At 35.9% G+C, this 21,751-nt stretch overlaps 1 protein-coding gene across 1 annotated transcript in view; it reads left to right on the forward strand.

Moving 5' to 3' along the window:
• The first annotated feature begins 5,654 nt into the window (after positions 1 to 5,654).
• Positions 5,655 to 21,751, forward strand: part of EMC2 (ER membrane protein complex subunit 2) — a 35,993-nt gene continuing 19,896 nt past the window's right edge. Inside the window, exons 1-4 of the mRNA XM_009706140.1 lie at positions 5,655 to 5,766; positions 9,158 to 9,222; positions 13,477 to 13,562; positions 16,390 to 16,447. Coding sequence (XP_009704442.1) covers positions 5,655 to 5,766; positions 9,158 to 9,222; positions 13,477 to 13,562; positions 16,390 to 16,447 — 321 coding nt within the window. The remainder of the gene's footprint in view (positions 5,767 to 9,157; positions 9,223 to 13,476; positions 13,563 to 16,389; positions 16,448 to 21,751) is intronic.

Here is a 21,751-nt window from a genome sequence, read left to right on the forward strand (position 1 = left end):
AAACGTTATACAGGTAGACAGAAGCTGTGTGATCTTTGTTTTTTTATTTATTTACTGCTAATCTGTGAAGAAATAATTGAGCAATAGAATAATTCCCTGACCATAGAGCATTGGTTAGTTTGGTGTTGTAGTATGGGGATAAGGGGAGGAACATTGCACGGGGTGTGTTTTAGCAGATGCCAGTAACTTGCCCATCAGAACTAGTGCCCATGCTCTCTTTCATGCACCTTTTTCTGTAGGACTCTGAGGCAAAACAAAGTGGAATTCGAAATACTCAGTTTTCAGCTCAAGTTGGATTAATCTTAGAAAATATTTTAGCTGATATTGAAGAAAATAGTGCTGTAACTAAATGATTAAGAATGAAGAAGAGGGCTTTCTTGCCAGTGTGTCTGGTGGTTGGTTTGTAGGTAGTTTTGCCCTGATATTTGATTGCATTACCATGATGTCATTAGACTAATTTAGCACTTTGGGAAAAGCTTGATTACCCATTTTTTTTTTATCTCTTGTGAGAAGGTATAACGGTTGTGAAGCTCAGCTTGGATGGAGAGCAGGCAGGCCACTGTACAGGAAAGGAAGTTGTATGGAGCATTACTGGTGTTATTGTTAGACTTTCCCAGAAGTTGCTCTAAAACAACTTGTCTAATTCCAGTTTTTATTTTCCTTGAACATACATTGTTACAAAACCCAGAGATACAGAGTTTTTTCCCTCCTGTTGTTCTCGAGTGTCAATGATTGGAAAGAGAAACGAGATTTTTCACAGGATAGGTGATGTGCACTGTGGCTATGTTTCTGTACGTTTAGCCCCAGATTGTTTTCGCTGAGAGTATTGCAGAATTGGGGTCTTTATCTTCTAATGTAAAGGCCAGGTGTAGGATGCTCAAGCTTACTACTTTTGGACTTGGCTAATTCATTCTGAGGTGAGCGTTCTACTTTTAGAAATAACTTCCATATTCTATTTCCAAGAGTTTTGATTGACATTTGTGGCATTGTGCTAGGTGCATGGTTTTGCATACGAGTATGTTGAATGAAAAATTTTCAGGGACCAGCTGGGGAGGTTTATCATATCACCTTCTCAGTTGGTATCTTCCAGTTTACATCCAAATCAAAGATTTGGGGTGTAGGGGAAAAGATATTTTGCTTAAAATGCTTAATTTCTATGGAACGAGGTATATGGTTGATATTTATCTGAAAAATGTCCTTTGTATATTCAGTCCTTTCTAAACAGGATGATTTTTACTTACATATTGCTCAAAGATGACACTATGATTGGAGGTTAGGGAAGAAGAATAGTGTGAGACAAGTGAAATACAGTTTGTACCTTGTATTGCTTTTCACTCAGGTTCTTTGTGACAAAGGTGGGAGTTTTGACCATGATTAAATGTTACGGGTGGTAACATTTTTATTATTAAAACATAATTATTGCTAATTACATAATTATTAACATAATTATTACTGAAAATAACGGTGTTTTCCACTGTTGGAGCTGTTGTCTTTATTTTTCTTTCTTTACTTTGTCTGGTGCTGTATCCTGAGCTTTAAAGTGTATTTTGAAATCTGTGGAGCAGGAAAACCTTGCATTTGACTTCAGGGTCTTGATCAGTGGACTTAGACGATCCAAACATGGCTTCAGGGTGTATGGTGTTAAAGAAATGTTAATATGTGGTTATGCATCGCATATTTTACAGCTTATTTATTTGAGATGAAGGTAGTATGTTGCTCCTTTTTTTTGGTCATTGTTGCTAATTGTCCTGTAGAAAATGGCATTATATTTCCTGCTTCCTTCATATTTACAAGAATTAGAAACTACATGAAGTGGCAGGGAACCAAGAATTGCAGGTCTGGCAAAGACGCATGATGTAGTAGGTTAGCGCGTCAGTCATAACTGGTGATGTGTAGCCTCTTAGAGGAGTCTCTTACGCTGTGTAGAACTTTATAGAGGTGTTCGTAAATATTTACCATGGTTTCAGTAATACATTAAAGATGAGTTTGGCCCATGAGTGGAAATAAAAAAAAAAGAAAAAAAAATACACCTGGATAACATCATTTTAGGAGCAGGTTTTGGAGCACATAAGTTAGCTTGTGTGTGCAGAATTAGTGTGGTCTGCAAACAAGAAGCAGTCATGATGGTCAAGAACTAATAAAATAACAATTGACTTTCACAGAAAACTCATCTGACATATTGTAATATTTGGACGAAATAAACCAGGTTTTCTTTTCTTTCTCTACCTTGCACAGAAGCGTAGTAGCATTAACATCTCAAACCCAGCTAAAATGAAGGAGAGACTTTTGTCTAGTGATAGACAGGCTTTCTGGAGATCTTTGAATGCAGTTGCAGCAACTGTTGTTTCGGTTGATATTTCTTTTTCACTGGATATCAAAACCAAAAAGAGAAAGGGATGGCATATTCTCTTAATTAGGTTTCTTTTAGTATAAATTGAAAACAAGTGAAAAGAATATTTTGGAAGATTTTTAATAGCTCATGATGACTGTTGCTTAAGTTACTTAAGTTTTCTGGATCATTAAATTAGTATTACTATTTTCTATACTAAAAATTGCGCTGCTCAAGTAGTGGCACATTAAGAGTTTTTGTTACATTGACAGGAAAGTGAGACATTTTTCAAGGAATTCTTTGTCATTTTTGAAAATATCTTAAAATGCTTTATATGATGAAGTTTAACAGCCTGTGTATGTGAGGCCATTTTCTTGCAAATGTAGGTATTGGGGAACATGGTATATAACAAAGAGAAAAATCTCAAATGAATTTAAAAACGGAACACTTCTATCTTTAATGTCTCTAGTCATTAGAGTCCACTTCAGATGATGAAATTGCTTCCTTCCTATGACTTAGAAACTGAATTCATATTTAGTTTGTATGGAAAGAATCTAGGAAATAGAACCCAGTCTAACATTTTATCTCTATCATAATCTGTGTTCGGTTAACTGTTTGTGAGGTGTTTTTGTTGTATTCCTTGCTGTGTTTGCTTCCTTTTAGGTATTCCGAATTTTCAAATGTAATCAAAGGGACAGATCAGTTTATTCTGGATATGAATTTATGGGATTACAACAGGCAAAGGTGAGATGGTGGGATTTTAGTTGAGACCACTGTGAAAGCGGAGTTGTTACGGTTAGGGGCAGCATCCGCAGTGCCCAGCTGAGCTCTGCCTCTGCCTCTGCCTGCACCTGCAAAGCGCCCGTCAGGTGTCCGGGTACGGCCGGGAGCCCGGACACCCGCAGAGAGCAGTCAGCATTGCACACCCTCTGCCTTTAGGTAAGCTTGTTGAATTGGTGGATTTTTGAGTTTTTTGATTTGGTTCATACTTTGTAAGGTGAGAGTGGGTGGAGCTGAGGTGTGGTGAAAGATTTGGTGTCTGTAACAGAAGAACAATATACAAATGAGCTCTAGAAATAGAATGGCTGTGGGGTCCCCGAGTGTCTGCTTGTGGTAGCAGTTATATGTCAAGGTAACATTTTGTGGTATGCAATGTATGCCTCTGCTAATGGGGTAACTTCCTACGTTTCATCAGGTGCTTTTAGGTATTGAGGACTTGAAAACTATGATCCAACTAAACAGTTGAAGTATAAGTAGTTATAAGAGGATTACTTCCTATCTGGTTGCTCAGGCCAAATTAACTGATGCCTTAACAGACACAAAAATAAAACACAGGTTATTTCTTTTGACTTGCTGTAGGCTGCTTGCATGTTTTTAGGGAACAGCAAACTTTGTGGCAAGTGCATCTGCTCCTTTGAACTTGTAATGTTTTGATTTATATGTGCAAAGCTTGCTAATTTAAGAGAATCTCAGACTAAAACAAATATAACAGTTGCTCAAGACCAGCCTATTTACATGACAGGAGTAATTGTAATTAAAACTAAACATTTCTTCAGCAATTATTTTTTTATAAAGTCCCAAACTGCTAGTGCCCAACCTTCTATTATGTGCTGTATGTAGATTTGCCTCTAAAACTTAAATTATTATTGGCTGACTCTTTTGATAGCTTTCTTAGTAAAAAATTCATTACGTTTGACAACATTGTAAAAAGCCCTGTGTAAGTTTTACTGCAATTTTTAGCATGTTCTTTCTTCTACCTTTAACTTAAAATTCAGTATTTCTAACACTAATGAGCCTCTTGACAGATTCACATTAATGAAAACATTTTTTTTTACTTTGTTTTTCAGTCATCAGCTGATACACTATTCTCTGTCCTGCAGTTTTTTTCTATCACTGTAAATGCTGTACTTGGGTGATGAATGGTAGATGTGCATTCTGTTAATACATAATTCAGACACTATTCCATTTGGAATCGCACTGGAATGGAGGCATTGATAATTTCCAAGTAAATGAGTGGGTGGATATCAGGCAACCTATTTATTTTTATGTGTTTAATTTGTCAGCTTTTGTGAATGTTTGTGTTCTCTCATATTCTTGCTGTCTAGCTTTGAATTTCCAGGGACCATCATGTGTCTAGAACCATTTAACTTTACCCATGCATATGAAATGTAACCCAGTGGTGGTTTTGGTTGAATTTCAAAATACAAAATGTAGCACAATAACAGTCTTACGAGCAATCCGAGATCGCTTCAGGTGGATGGAAGAAAGTTCAGTGCTTAATTTTTAACTGTCAGTTATGTTAACTATGTGTTTTGAAGTGCAAGAAAAACGGACAGTGTTTAGATCTATCGTTATGTTTGTTTTTCCAGCTGTTGTAAAGTTTAAAAAAAATATTGGCAACAGTTACTGTGGTACCTTCATATTCGTAAAACCACTATCTATTAATCAAACTATTTTCCTTAAGTTTAGTCAAAATTTGTTCTTGTATATGGAACATCTATATGTATATAAATGTATATGTGTATATAAAATCATATTCTTAGCAGTTTCTTGATCCAGAGGATAAATAAAACCTAGGCTAGGTAGTGCGCTCTAGCTGACTGCATGAATATGCCTGCTGTTTTGGAGATCTGATCTATAGTAAATGTACTCTTGAAACAAAAATCCTAATGCTAAAATAAAACATCTTTTCTAGCTTACCTAGATAAACAGTGATAATTTTTATACCTTTGGGCACTTCCCTGGTGCATAAAGCCTTCACTTGCATGTCTGCCTTTCTTGAGGCTCCTTTCTGTAAGAGCATGTAGATTCTTTTTAGAGTGGAAGTTCACAGCATTTTGCTTACGCTCATAAATGTGAGCAGTGTAGTTTTTCTAATACTTCAAGGGAAAATTTATTCACTTGGAACAGAAAAGCAATTTTAGTATTGTTTGTAAATGTAAGTGTGAAACTACTTGGGAGAAATCTCTTGTAGCTTATTTTTCCTAACCATGGGTAATGTCCATTAAATTTCATTATTTATTGTATAAGTAGGTACAAGGTTTTTTTACTGCATATGTTAATAACCTGAGAGATTGCAAACTTAGAAGTTGAATCGATTATATTCGAGCATGAGCATGATTTGTGTGAGACGATTTCAGAGGTCTGGTACACCTATCTGATCTCTGGTAGTTTTCTAATGTTAGTAGAAATCACTTTTTTAGATCTATTGCTCTCTAAACCAATTCTTCATTTGCATATTTTTCAGAAATAAACTTCAAATTCCATTACTATCTGGAAATCTCAGTATTTTCTTTTTATTTTTTTCTCCCCTTTGCCCCCAGATATGCGCGATAAAATGAGGAAATGGAGGGAAGAAAACTACCGAAACAGTGAACAGATAGTGGATGTTGGAGAAGAGCTAATTAATGAATATGCGTCTAAACTTGGAGATGACAGTAAGTAAACAATCTTTTTTTTTAAAACTTCCATTGTCTGATTTTGTTTTCTCTTTTCAGCCTCTGTTTTGTACTTTTCTGTTGTCTTTCTGTATCTGCTGATGTTGATGAAATATATATTACTTTCTTAGTCTAATAGACTGCCAGAATTCCTAGATTTTATTTCATTCCCAAATACGGGCTGCAGTGAAAACAGATCTACTGGAACTGTTAGTTTGCAATATTAGTGATTAGACCTTTATGTGAAAACCTAGTGTGAAACTGTTATCTTGCTTTCATTTGACTGATTCTCCGTTCTTCAACACTGTGGCAAAAAGTGAAAAGTGCCTTTTTATAACAGAGAAAGCTATTCCTTAATCAAGTCATACATACTGCAGGAATTAATATTAAGACTGGTTTTATTACAACATTACTTTTGTGATATTATAGTTGAAGGTAATTCATGAAATTATTATTTTCAGGGGATTTTAACTACCTTATACTAATTTCAGTAGACGGAAGCTTGGATGTAACTTTTGATACTAAAAGAGGTTTGCTTAGAAACATGTCACAATACAATAGCATACTTTGATATAAGCATAAAATAAAACAAAGTATAACACAGTGCTGTCAAGATTGTATAGGTTTGCCTATTAATCTCACACAGATTTTTATTTTAAAGCCCGTTCTTCTTTCTTCTTTTTCCCTTTTTTATAATTCAGGTAATTCAATACAGATACTCATTTCTGTCATGGTTCTTTCATTTTATTAACTGCTGTTATATAGTCACAAGTGGATTTTAGCAGCCACAGTAGTGCATTGTATTTACTAATAAAAGTTAGAATATTTCATATGATTAACTTTGTTCAGTTAGTTAACTTGTTCAGTTAGTTTATTAAGTTAACTTTAATTTCGAATGCCTAACTTCATACAGTGTTCCAGGAATTAAAATCCACATAGCCATTTTGGAAAGACACTTTGCCTCCCTTTCTTGTCAGGTGAGGAATCTTTCAGTGTTGGGTTTGGAGTTCTGCAGGTAGGATTTTTTTTTTATATCGATGCTTTGTTCTGGTTCTGTATTGCGCTCTCTGAGCTGTAATTGTGTTCTGGAGTTCTTTCCATTGTAAGGAGCTTGCCCATTGCAAATGGTGTACTTTTTTGGATATAAATACATGGATAATCTACCCAAAGTATCATGTATTGAAGACACCTCTATGTGTAGCAGTAAGTCATGAAATGTGTTTGGAGATTCAATGCCTGAAGAAGGTCCTGCCCTGTGAGGGAGTCTTGTGCTGTAACTGTGAGGAACGTGCTTGTTTTTAGACTTCATGGGTAGCTTAATACACCCACCTGCAAGAGAGTTGTTGTAGGTTCGTTCTGCTTTAGAAGAACTTTGAGAACTCATCTTGATTTTATTTTCTTCTTACCATGTTGCTAATAATTTAGGAGAATTGTATTTTAGTAAGAAATTGTTGAGGAGCTTGATATTTCTCTTGGATCTTACCAATGCCTTTCTGAAACACTGTTCTCAGTATTACAGGCTGAGTCATTCCTTTCTTGTCAAGATTGAGTTTGTCCTTTTTTTCAAGATATACGTGTTTTATTCCTTCATAAACTTGACATTCAGGATTCATTAGATAATTTAACTGCAATGTTCCTGAGGTTCTTAGCCAATTCATTAAAGTATCTGAAATTCATTTTCATATTTGCATTCTGTTTAGGTTTTTTTTCCAAAGTAGTATCAGAATGGCAACTGTATACAGTTTTAAAAGCAAACAAACAAAAAACAACCGCCCCTCAAAAAACCCAAAACCTACAGTAGGCCTAGAATTCTTTCTTGGGTAGCCACGGACGGTGAATGAGTTGTATATGATGGATGTTAGTCTTGTTGCTTCATGTATTTTCAGGAAATACCTGGATCTTACAATGGCTAATTTCAGAATGCATGTAGAAGGGAAAATACTGAATGCAACAGGGTAGATTATTTGAATATCTGTGTAACTTGCCTCCTTAGGCAGAAGCCATCCATTGTAATCGGAGGGGGAGATTTTATCATTACTAGAATTTTTAAAAGAAAAATAACTTACTGACTCTTCAGTCTAAAGGGTGGGGGTACTATTATCAACATCATTATTTTAATGAAAAGTTGGAATTTTCTAATGGCCAGTCAGTAGTCCAAAGCTATAGAGTGGGACTTCAAAGTAGAGGAATAAGGCCTTTGGTGTTTTTTTTTTTTAGCTTGAAGAAGAAAGCCCTAGTACAAATTAGAAAAACACATCTTGCTGGACTGATTATTTGATTCTCTTACAAGTGTTCTTTTGCCTAATATTTGACACTAACATGTGCTAGGGTTAGAGTATCAAAGTAGATGTTTGATTGAATGGGGAGAGCCATTTCATAAACTATAAACGTATCTTATTCTTGTGTTCAGAATTTATTTTAAAAACATAATATACGATTTATATCATGGATATATGTTACTTGTATTTTGTCTGTATGTATTTATTTTTACATTCAAGGAAAAATATATACAGTATACAATAAAAATAGATTATATTATAACTTATTATATAACTTACAAATAGTTCAAATGGGGAAAAGAGGTTACAGGAAAATTAATGCCTGTTTCTCTTCTTTTGTGTGCTTAGCAAGAGAGAGTATTTTCTTTAAAAAAAAAAAGGAAATTGATATCATAGAAACTGTTTTTAAAAATGAGAGGGCTTTTGTTATTTTTCTTTTATATTTTATTTTTCTTTTATATTTTTATTTTGGAAGACATTTGCTTCTGTTTCAGTTCTATGAACTATTGAGTGCAGCTGATTGGATTTACATGAGTTCAAAACAGTTAGTACTTCTCATACTCGCATTACATGTTTTCTTCTACCTTAACTTCTCTTTTCTGCAGCATATGTAGCTACACTGTTAAGTTCTTTACATTGAAGAACTCCATAGGCCTAGAACAAAAATAATGTAATATGCCATTGATTTAGAGAAGTTGTTCAGCTCCAGGAAGAAGATAACATTTGTAGGACTTTCAGCAGTGAAACAGTTAAGGGAAACTTGTTTTCTTGCTAGACCAAATGGCTTTTCTCCAGGTCTGATCAGAGAGCAAATCCTAATGGGGAGCTGTTTAGAAGACTGCAGCTATAATGTTAGGAAAAGTAGAGAATTAGAGCTTTTTTGGCTTTCAAGATGTCAAGAAGTACTTTGTTACTAAAAGCAATAAAAATGCTTAAATGCGTTTTTAATTAATTCCAGCAGTTTCTTACAATGTCCCTGTTTCAGTAGTGATCCATGGGAGTAGAAGGGGAAAAATATACAGACAGAATTCATTAATCTTATTTACATTATAGGTGTTTCCCATTATCTTAAAAAAATCAATTATCTGCATTAATGTCTCTTTTGTGTCCAGTTTGGATAATATATGAACAGGTGATGATTGCTGCCCTGGACTGCAGTCGAGATGATTTGGCATTGGTAAGTTTTCAAGTTGACTTTTCCTCAAACCTCAACTTTTCTTCCTGGATATCTCTTCCAGATAGTTCTTTGGACAGTTACAGGATATTCTGAACTCCATAGCTTGGACTTGTAGAGTATCTATTGAGAAATACACTCCTGGGAAGAAACTGTCACCACCTACCTTCTCTAATGTGTGACTTGTTTAGACAGATCATGTCTCTTCCAATAGCCATGAAAACATTTACAGCTACTCTGGTATGGGCTAAATGTCAAGAATAATATTGAAGTTGCCATATTGTACAGAGGGTGTTTGTTTATTGAAAACCTCTCAAATTATATTGTTTTTCTGAATGTTTTGAGGTAAAATGTCCTGTCACGCATATCATATTATATGTCGTGTTGGCTGTCATCAAAGTAAGTCATTGACATATTGGAGCAAGTCTTCAACATGAATAAGGAACTGGACTGCCTAATGTATAAGGAAAGGCTGAGAGACCTGGATTTGTTAAGTCTTGAGAAAACTGAGAAGAGATTTCATTGCTGTGTTTTAGTATGTACTAATGGGTAGGTATAAAGTAGGTGGAGACAGGTTTTTGTAGATGGGCAGCAGAAGTCAAGTGCGAGAGACGTAAGCTGAAACAAAGGAAATTCCAATTAGATATTAGGAAAAAGTTTTTAACGATGGGGTTAGCGAACACTTTGGGACAAATGGCACAGAGAAGCTGTGGAAGCTCCTTTGGAGATGCTCAGAAATGGATTGGGATATGGCCCTTCACTCAGTTGGAAACTGGCTCCATTTTGAGTGAGAATTTGGAGCAGGTGACCTCCAAAGGTCCTGTACAATCCAAATTATTCAATGATTCTTTATAAAAGTATTGGGTTTAATAAATTTGCATGCAAATTTGTTTGAAGTACACAATAAAAATTCAGATAAAGTATTTTATTTAGAACTGTAACACCTGTTCACTAGATTAAAAATAACACCGAAACAAACAAAAAAACCCAACTAAGCTTAGCTAATCCTTTAAAGACAGCAACCGAAAAAGGCAAAAGTGTGTTTTGTAGGAAAATTTTAATAGTCTTTTCATCTTTCCTTCACAAAATGCTGGGAAAAAACTATGAGCTTGTCTTGTGCCCTGAAAGCCAGCAAGCTTGAGCTTATTCTAAGTAAAAGAAAGATATTTTCAGGAGTCCAGGTCTTTCATGGGGATCACTCTTCCAGTGCCTTGTTCTCTGTCAGATGGCAAAATACCTCATAAAGTCTGTGAGCTTCATGTGATGTCATTTGGGTGAAACTTAATGGTCTGTGATATACAAGGGGTCAGACTGGAGGATATAGTTGGGAGAAGGGCAAGTTGAGAGTAGGCAGAACTAGACAAGTTTATCTCGCATCCCATATGTATATGGTAAAATGGAGTACACTGGAAAATACAGCACAACACTCTGAACTTGTCATGAACCTGCTAAACTTCCCTTTCTTTTGTTCCTCAGAAGAAAATACTGTTATAGTATAGCTGTCTGTTTAAACAAATAGACATATTGTTTAAATAAATACATTTCTGTGTTCTGATTTGTATCTAAAACAGTTTTGATCTTTATTTTCAGGGTCTTTTCAGGAATACTTTTGCAAAATTGTTGAGGGAGCGAGTGTTGAAAGATCAGTTGTGAAACACTATTTGTTTTTACTAACCCTGGCAGGGATTTTAAATTTCACTTTCTGTGCCCTCTAAGGGATATTGCTTGAGATGAGGGAGTGCAGCATTATATATGCAGCTCAGAATGGAGGTTAAATGCTTAAAGGGCAGCTTTTTTTTTTTTAATGTTTTTTAATTTGATTGATTTCTAATAAGTAGTTAATTCAAACAAGTCAACATTATATGTGGCTTTTTGCTACGGCTGTAGCCCCAAAGTAGACAAACAGCTTTGGAACTTCTGTTTTTTAGCAGTGAGCTTTTGACAGCTGTGATGCATTTTGCTTAGGGGAATAGGTCTCATCTGCTCCAAATGAGGAGGCTGAGATGGTTTTCAGAGTCATTTATCTGACTTTTGTTTTCTCTCTTTCTTTCCTCTTTTTATTACTGTTGTCCTCTGTCCTGCACAAAATGACTACGCAGAATGCACGCCCCTCCTGCAGTCAGCCAGTTTTCATGCGCATGTTTTAGTGCAGTCACCTACTGTTGGCAGGCACTTGAACTACCAGTGTTTTACATGCTGAAGTCCAGGTTTATATTTCTTTGCCTTTGTCAGACCTTTAAAACCCAAGAAGATTAAAAAAAAAAAGAAAGCAAATCAACTGCAAATTAAAGTTTCACATACAAATGAGATTTGCCATTGTAACTACTGAGTTTCTGAGGGAATCTTAAAAGTAGATTATTGACATATTGCAGAACCAGTCCTCAAGAATATAAATGATTATGGGGATTACAGGTTAAATTTAGAAAGAGGACATTCAGTGCTACTGAGTCCAGAACATTTTGAAGATAGTGCTAGTGTAGTTTATTCATGCACTTTTGTTTTTGAAAGTGTTACAGTAAGTTGTTTGTGACTGTCCCACAACTTTCATGTCACTTTATTGTGTCTGATGTCTTAATCTACAGGAGTTTACTTTGGCCTTGTGGCTGCTGTATTTGGCTGAATAATGATTGTGTAGTCAGATCTAATGTGAACAGTTCTGGTCTTGTAGTACTCCTGCACTTGAGTGCTACCTCGTTAGTTTTTTTTATATTGTTCGTGGGGTTCTTCTAGATGTAAAAGTTCATCTGTAGATTGTGGAGTTTAGTATTATTGCAAATGTTACAATTTTTGACATTTCAGAATTTTATTGGAGAAAAGCAGTGTGTGATTTTATACTGAAAATCACTGTCCTTCAGGATTCCCAGATCACAGGGAGGATTTATTGCCTGCAAAAGTTCTTTTTAAAATCTAGACAGTTGTTTGGATTGTAAAAGCTGAAGTGAAACTACTTTTCTGGAGTTTGATGTAAGTTTTTGTGTCTCTTAAGAATGTTCACAGATTAGTTCAAACATCATGTAACATGCTGCTTAAGTACATGTAGGTTTATTATGACAATTTGTTGTTTGGTGCAGCAGCAGTTCACCTAGACATCACTCAAAGTGCTGGTAAACTGTTTCTGTAGTAAATTGTATTGTTAAGATCTTGGTTCATTGGAAACTAAGATAATCATGATGAAAATAATCTATGCTTTGATTACTGTTTCCTTTCTGTCTTCCTTCTCTATTTTTTTGCATCTGGGAGAGATGTGAATATTTCTCTTTGGTCTCCTGTAGCAATCTGTTTATCTACAGAAACAGAGAGGGAACCTACTAATTTTTACTGATTTAATTCTGTATTTTTCCTTTGACCAGTGGATGTGATGAGATGGAAAGATTATATAGATAGGCCTCTGCTTGAACCTTAGGTCTGAAGAACAAGTTTATAAGCTGAGTTGTATAAGTAAATGCATGGAAAAGGAGAGTTCTGTGTGAAGCTTTTAATGAGATTCAAACGAATGGTCTTTTTGAGAGCCTGGGGACTGTCCTGCCTCTCACCATAACAAGTCTGCTACAGACTTTGCAATGCTATCTAGCCACATTCATGGTATGGTTAGAGTTAGTTTGCTCTGGAGAAGTTGTGACTCAGTCCTTCTACCAAACATCCTTTTCACTAATCCAGAGAAATCTGCCTGTGATGAATTCCTTTTATCCACCCCAGGTGTTTCGTTGATTTCAGGAGTTAGAAACCATGCCTCTTCTGCCAGCAGGCTTAACTGAAGCCAGTGACAAACATTTTCTTTGGATTTCAAAGTTTTATTTTAAAAATAAACAGAGCGTAGTATTAGCATAGTTTGTTCCACTGTGAGATATCCATTTATTAAAGAAGTATCACATAAGCTCTTACTGTCTTTATTTTGTGTTTTTTTTTTCCTGTCTTTTGTTATTATGAGGCAACTAAGTAGACTTCAAGTTTTAATAGTATCAGAACTGGTTTAGTAGGTGAGTTTTGTTTTTTAGACAAATAACTATTTCCAAGGAGGCCTGATGATCTAACAACTTGTATGAAAGACACTTCTTAGAATTAGTCTTCTAACAGACAAAGTTTCAGTTTCTGAGCTTCTCTTTATCAATATATTTTATTGCTTATTTAAAAAACTGATATTGCTTTTACTTGGAAGTGCCATTTCAGGTTGAATTATCAGCCAAGGACTTTTTTTTTTCTTCCAGATTCTGTGTAGAAATTATATTCACAATAGTATTTTTGGTTTTATTTGTATAGTTTTGTCTTCAGGAGCTAAGGCGGCAGTTTCCTGGGAGCCACAGAGTTAAACGATTAACTGGAATGCGATTTGAAGCTATGGAAAGGTAAAACTGGAATTTAAAAAAAACGTATTTTCTGTCTGGAAGGGGGCTTGCTATTTCTTAAAAAGGCATTCAGGCACCGTAAAAATGTGGCAAAGCAATGCTGGGCAGTTTCTTTATAGAAAATAATGGTGTGCATGATCATATTATAATATTTAGACATTTTTATTGCATTTTTGCCTGTACTATACAGTGTTACATTTTCACAATCTTCCCATCAGACTTCATAGATTAAAAAGATCTCCTACTCGACAGCGTAGGTCATTAAACAGTAAAACACTAGGCACTTCTTTGGTGAAGTCTGTGTGGTACATGTTTCATCTCACAGAGCTAGAGTAGCATGTGAAAATCATAGCGGTTTTTTGCCTTCATTGTTGTCCTGTGCTCCTGATTACTGCAGGATGTAGCTTTTTCCCTTGTTTTATGAATGTGGATAAATCAAGTAAAACTTAATAAGGATTAAATCTATAGAGTTAGTTATAGAAACAACTCAAAAAAGCACGTGGAATAGGATGGCAGAACCTAAAAGTCAGGCTGGCTTTCTTGAAATAACCTATAGAAGGGTTATAACATACTGAGTTTAACAGGAATTATGAAAATAGTAGCAGCTGAAAACTTTACAGTTTTCCAAGAGGAGTGACCTCAGTGCTTGAGGTTGACCTTTATTGTCCACCTTTCTCCTTTGGATACATCTTTGATACCAACATTCTGTTCTAAAGTACCTGTCTTGGGTGTTGAGAAGGACTTCCAGCTTCCAGTGTCTTTGAATGCTAGCAGATCCATTCCATGACACATTTTGCATACAGAGTTGGTGAGATTTGGAGCTTTTGGGCCATCTTGATGTGAAGGAATTGGAAATTAGAAGTAAACTCTTAAATGTATTTTTTTTGGTAATTTATTTATTTAGCAAACATTCTTCATACATTGCATCCTTGCAAAAATAACTTTAAAAATGTTACTTGATATGAGCTGCCAATGAATGTCCATTGCTTGGGTTAAAAAGAGTGGATAACGACTCCACAACCACAGGAGCACTCTCGGGGCAACTAGATGTTCCGTGTTTCACACTTGCTTTATATCAAATACACATTTATGAAGAATTTCCATTAAACTTAGCTCTCTTTCTGTTTTGATTTGGTGTCGTGTACGAGGACAGTGAGACAATGGCAGGAGATTTCCTCCCCTTCCCAAAACCTTTTCAGAAGTGTACTAGATCATAATTCTATTCAGGCTTATGTGACTGCATTGAAGATGTTATTGCATAGGGACAGATCTTTGTGGGAGATGACTGCTGCACAAACACCATATGTTGCTTCAGCAATGAAGTGAGATTGAGCCACAGTTTTCCAAAAGTGCTCTTAAAAATTCTTGACAAAATGTCTCTGTCAGGTTAGATCCTTGAGATTGGAGTATCAGGGAGGCAGAGGCATTAACGAAAGCTGAGGTTTCATCTTCATAGATTTTCTCCATAGTCAGAGAAGAAAGAGGCTTCAGCCCTGGGTTGACTTGAACGGGAACCCATCTGCAGGTGCTCTAAGCCATGCCCTGGAGAAGCCTGTCTCTCTCCACTGACTATAGATGAAACCTAGGGAGACTTAGGCTGGAAGGATCACATTTTCAATTGAAGAAGTGAACTTCTTGTGAAAGTCTAAGTGAGTTCTGGGAGTTCATAAGGTCCTGCCTTCCCCAGCAGGAAGAGGAAACAGTGAAGGACATCCCTGTAGACACTTGCTAATCAAAAGAGTAGTATTCCGGAACTTCACCCTGTAAAGCTGGGATTATGGCCATCCTGAGCAGTCTTATAAAATACATTAGATAAAGTAGCAACTAACAGGGAACATGAATATAGCATTTTACAGCATGTCTGCTCAAGTCTGTAGCAGTCACCTTCTACTCTTTTCTGCTTTTGTGCTTCCTTTCACATTTGTTCTCATACCTTATGGTAACTGAACTGGACAGTTGAGCTATGCTAATGTCAGCAGTGCTTAGGGAGCAGTGAGAGTACATAAATGGGTGTCCACGGTGAGGAGGGAGTGTGTAGCATCAAAATCAATCAGTAGTACCTCTGAAAAAACTACTTGTCAAACTGTACATGAAGACACCCCAGTTATGTTGGGATAGCATAACAGTTGGGTGGTCAAATGTGTTTTGAATTGAATTATTTCCTTTGTCCAGTTTGGATCATGTACACAGCTGGCTTAACACACAGATTGGTTTCCCAGAAGCTTTAAAGCATTTGTAGCAACTGGAGTAACCTGTTTTGAACATACTTCAAATAGCAGAATTAATTAATAAAACCTCTGTAGTGATGGTGGAGAACATTTTCTTTCAAGATTTGTGGTACAGTCTAGCGATGGACTCTTGTGTGAATCCCCCTAGTTTACTGTATGTGACTGCTTATATAAAATTACAACAGAAGATTTTAAATTGCAATAATGAAGTGAAAAGTCATTGTTTTGGATGGCCTTTCAAATTTTGGGATTTCAGTTTCTTGGGAGAGGTGAAAGGGAGAGTTGGGATGCGATGATTGGACCTATTGGGTACAGAAAAATAGAGAACAGATAGGAGAGGAAGAAATTTGGTGTAAAACATATAAGTTGCTGCTGAAACAGTATTCCATGAAGCAATTACCATATGGGGTTTTTTTGAGTTGGTGACATATAATACTGCTGTTCATATTTAGCACTCACTCAAGAGAACTTTGTATGAATATAGTTTGCTTAAATACACTCAGTGTGAAAACTGCAGGAGGGTTATTAACTGTTGCAAGGACAGTGAAAAAGTCAGTTCTATCTTAGCAGAAATAAATGAGAATGATTTCTTTGAACAGGTATGATGATGCTATCCAGTTATATGATAGAATTTTACAAGAAGATTCAACTAACACAGTAAGTTTAAAAGATTTTTCTGAACTGCAGTGGTTTGTTGTTTGAAACTGTGATAACATTTTGTGAGTTTCACTGTGGAAAAACTTGTGTCTGTATTACTGTATTTGTTTTCTTTAGTTTCCTAGTATAATAACCTGTGTTACCTTCATTAGAACAAATGAGATTCATTTCATGATGAGAAGGCATGATATAATTAATACCTGCTTAAACACTGAGTTTAGAAGACAGGATTGTAATTAGCAGTATTTCCAGCAGTCTTACTGGGTTTAGATTGGGCCTTTCAGCTTTTCCATTTGCCCTGAATATTCAGTATTTAAAGGACCAATATAGTCTGCCATGTGTCTTTTGTCTTCCTCGTGTGTAATCTTACTTAAAGATTAAGTATGAATACACTCAGGTAGTGCTTGAATAGCAGTTATTTTGATTTATTGTCTAGGACATTTTACTAGCTTTTGAATCAAAATACTATAAAGCTTGCCAGTTGTATAAAACAAAATCTGAGACAGACTGTACTTTTAAGCATTTTTCGAATACTTGTTGTGTAAGCCACCTTGAGCTATTAGATGCCAAAAGGAAAGTCTAGGGAAACTTGTAGCAATATATTTTCATGCGTTTTTTTTCCACAAGGGTAAAACTAGAAACACAAAGAAACTACGGAGTTCCAAATTTTTATGTCACATATCGCGGAGTCAGTTTATTATTATTAATCATTGTCTGTTTGAGGATATATATTTGTCTGTGTAACTTGGTTTCAAGGAACTGGCTCTCTTTACTGGGTAAACTTCTATGTAAATGTAGTACTTGGGCTATTGCAGATGTTTTGGCAGTCTCATGTAAATGTTCCTTGCTGTGTTTTGAACTGCTACCTTTCTTCAGTCAGCTTATTTAATGTTGTCTACTATTCAGGAGGGGAAAACCCACAGAACCACAGATAATTGGGAGTAACTAGGGTATGCCAGAACTGGATATAGATAAAGTGCCATCACTTCAACTAAGTAAACCATTAAAAAAAAACCCCACAAAACAAATTAAAAAAAACCCAACAACCAAAAAACACCTAAAACTACCAAACCAGAAAATTATTTTCAAGGCAACACATCTGAAAATGTTAATACCAGATGAAGCACTTGGATGACTGTGGAAGGGTAAAGTCTGTGTCTTTTAGCAGTGATAGAACTTATATTTTTTGTACAAAGGTAAAAAGAACTGTTTCAATTCTTCACTCTTCTTTTTCACTCTCCCTGGAGCAGTACTACTTGAACTGTGCTCTGAGAGACAAATGTAGGTGATCTGCAGTTGTCCTTTGAAAGTCTATAGTGTTTTTGAGTAGAAGTTCAAGCACAGGGTGCATAGCTGTTTGCAGTAAACGTTGATGGATTTTATCAGTGTATGGCCCAAAGAGTTTCAGACACACTAAGTCTTCAGAGTCATGTTAAAACAAGTTGGAACCCATCTACAGTAAAGCCACAAGAATATGCCACCTAAGTGCACTTTTTATGAGCTTTTGCTGAAGCCAGTGGAAGACAGAGCACCATATTACAATGCCTTCTGTGGACTACAGATCTTTGAAGTCTGCATTTTTGGCAGTTTTACTCTTCAGCTGTCTCAACGTGGCTAGCGTCATCTGAGTGGTTTGCTGGATAGTTTTATAGAACAAGATGATATATTTAAATAAGTAATATACATGACATGTAATTTCGATTTCCTCCTCAAAAAAATCATGAAGATCTATAACATGGTAATATTTAGAAGGGTAAGGTGTAAGTACTAGAACAGCTGCATGATCTATTGGATTTCTTAAGATCTGAGAACAGAAGTGGAGTGTAAAATGCAAAGCAAAAGTTCCTTCCTATATAACTGTAGAATAGATTGGCTAAGCCTTGCATGTGAAGAGTGAAAGTTAAATGGAAAGTTTTGATAAATTGTCATGTGCAGATTTCTTTGTGTCTTTTACCTGTTAATTATTTCCATGCACACATGTGGCTGCTGTAGGGGAATAAATATTTTGAGATTTTAAAAAAGAAACTGTTGCTGAGCTTGTCTTGGCACTCACCTTACCTTATAGCAATTTCTTCTGGTCTGCTGACACATGGAGTTGCTTATATACATTAAATATTTTGGCAAGTGCTGTATGTGAAACGTAGACATTTGTTCAGGAATTCTGTAGAAATCATACTTTGCATCGACTGACAGTTTCAAATAGAAGCATGGAAAAAGCTTTTTCAAAAAATTACTTATTTTAGACGCCTAGCAGACTTTTCCATTATGAAAAGTGAACTTTGAATGCAAATTATGTAGTGGACATTTCGGATGAGGTTTTGTTGCATGCAAAACTCTGAAATCAAGATAACAGTAGTTATTTCATTTCTTAGGATAGAATTTAAAGTACTCTGTTTTTAAAGGTGATCATCTCTCAATGTTTTATCTCACTATGAGTTTACTTGCTGAAAAAGATGAGTCATTTGACAATGGAGCAATGTCAGTGTTGTCACTTCAGAGATCGTGTTTCATTTTTCAAAGCTTGTAGGTGTTGAGTAAGATTCTGTCCCTTCTCTAAAGAGTTTAACGAATGAGATGTGACTGCTGTGGAAAGCACAACCTGTGTGCATTTTAATAGAGTAAGAGTGGGAACCTTTTAAATTCTTGTTCATTTTGGTTGAAATGAAAGCTTACTAGAGCTGTAGCTGGCAGATTACTCTGTTTATTAAGGCTGCGTAACGTTTTCCATTGTAGCGACTTTTTTATTAATTGAAATTTAATGTAGTATCCAATTGAAAATCTTTACACTGGTACCGAACAGTGGCTGTGTTATTTGTAGATCTTCAGATAAAAAGCTTAGTCTGTTTCTCAGAACAAAATAAGGAGGACATTGGTTTTTTAGCAGGGTTGGTAGAAAGGGCTTTTTTGTTTGTTTTTACTGTTAACGTATTTCATTGAAAGATCCTCATCATGCTCTGCTTTGGAGGGAAGCCTTGGATACCAACAGGAAAAGAGCTCTTGGTAGAATGCAGCTTTTGTTATACTATGAGAAAAACACCCAAACTGGCTAAGTTGCAGGCATTTGCAAATCTTCGCGTCATGCTCTCACTAGAGACTGCTGGAATATTTATTAAATATGTCTTAAAATCTTGTTTGTACTGAGCATGATCTATCCCAGCTACAGAAACTAAGCAGGACTTCATTGCAGTTGCTTCTCATGGCTGTAGGGCTGTGGGAAAGGGGCAGAAAGTAGGGAGACTCCTTTCTTCTTTGAGTTGCACCCAAGCAATGAGCAGGAGAAGGAAAAAAAAACCACATCCAACAGGAACTGAGTAAAAAGAGAAGGAAGCAGAACTGTGAGGACCAAAAGAGAGAGGGACAAGTAATGAAAGGTTAGGTGGTTAGTTAACAGGAGAGGTCAGGTCAGATGTAGGGGAACAGATGCTTGAAGGGTGGGTAGGAGATCAGAACAGAGAGATTTGTATTAACATTTAAGTCTTGGATGCTTTTTTTTTTTTCATTCCCTAAAAAAAACCCAAGACAACCAAAACCCACATTTTGCCTTGAGGCACCGTATTTTCTACTGGCAGTAAAGAGCTTTGAGACCTACTGGTGAAATGTCTCTTATTCCCTGTAGTACCTGGTGTGTATTAGTTCTGTCAGTAACTGTTTTAGCTCTAATAGTGAAGGCATGTACCATTTGAATGCTGCAAGTAACCAAACTTGTGGTTCTGCAGGATACAATTTCTGTTCTTTCACTAAAGAAAACCCAGCTACACTTCATATTGTCTGGAGATAAGGCTAAATGCTTAAGCATGCTACTTAAAAAATGCCAGAATCTGCCTGCCCTTAAAATGACTAGTAGTCTTTTGAATTAAGTAGTTATTGTTTAGCTGTATTCTTTGTAAATTCAGATACATAATACAATGGCTAAACTGTGATACAATATTGCAATATGAAATGTAACGCCATATTCAAACTCTAGGCATTTTTAAATCGCAAGGTGGTCTTCATAGTGTTCTCAGTATCTTTATTAGTGGTCTGGATACTACATTAATCTTGTGTAAAATTCAGTAGGAAATTTGCGTGGAATTGATATATCTGTATTTTCTATGTAAGTCCGAATTTTTGGAGGTGGAGTTCATACATAACAACCGTACTAGTGGAAGTAGTATCTTGAATGTTTTTTTCTCTCCTTTGTCCCTGAGCAACCATGTGAGATGACATAGTACTGACATTTTACATATGGAAAGCAGATGAAAGCCCAGCTCTGCAAAATTATTTAGGACTCAGTTTCTGAGCAGGCAGTTAGCTCTCTGATTTTGCTATTGATTTCAATTCTGTATTGAATATTAAATGAGGAATTTTTAAACTATGTGTATATGTCTGTATCAGATTGAGTGCCTTTTTGCATTATTTTACCCTGTCAAAGATTCTGCTTTTGAGGAGCAATTTGAATGTAGACCCATCTATTTTAATTAGATAGCAAAATATTTTTGTTGGTTGGGCCCTTCTCGAGGTGGCCTGTCCAGGAGTGCAAAGAAGATTGTTGGTGAGAAAGGAAATTTTGTTCATGTTTTCAAGACTTAGGGTGGTGTGTAACCCACTTCACTGTTATCCTGGTGCATCTGCAGTTTCTCATGATTCTTTAGCTCAGCCATCGAGAAGATTGCAGAGGACTTCATCAACACCAGGGGAAAGTGAGATACAACACAAAGTTCTTCCTTAATGCTAATCCACAGAAAATCTGATGTCTTTAGTGGGATAATTATTCTCCTGTTTTTCTTGCTGCTTTTTCAACTAAGCTTTTAATACAATAAGACACTGTATATGCTTGCTTAGCTTAGGGCATGTGGATAATCTCATTAACTTCATGGGTCTAGTAATATAACTGTGTGAACGAAGAATTAAATATCAGAATTTTCAGAACAAGATAGTGTTCTGGGTAAACCTGTTGTCTTTCAGGGTTAGTAAAATGCTTCACTAACAGCTCTGTTGTTTATGGGAGTGGGCAGGAACAAGTGTATGCCTGTGGTCACATGAAGTTACACTTTCCCATATTATTTTGAGATTCTTTTTCTAGCCAAGCTGGACATGTTTTAGAAGAGGCACTGGAGGTGGTTGAAGATGTGGGAATCCAAATACAAGAAAGATTCAGAGCAAAATCTTAGTACTTACCGTGTAAATTGGTAGTAATTATATATAATGAATATCTGAGTTCATTCTTCCTAAACTCTTTCTGTCATTGTGCGTTACTACCATCTTGACTGTAGAGGTAACTTTTTTCCCTCAGTTCCTTGTCCTCAGTAAATAAAATGAGAATAA

The sequence above is a fragment of the Cariama cristata genome, unplaced genomic scaffold (assembly GCF_000690535.1).
Source record: "Cariama cristata isolate BGI_N322 unplaced genomic scaffold, ASM69053v1 scaffold16068, whole genome shotgun sequence".
In the NCBI taxonomy this organism is placed as follows: Eukaryota; Metazoa; Chordata; class Aves; order Cariamiformes; family Cariamidae; genus Cariama; species Cariama cristata.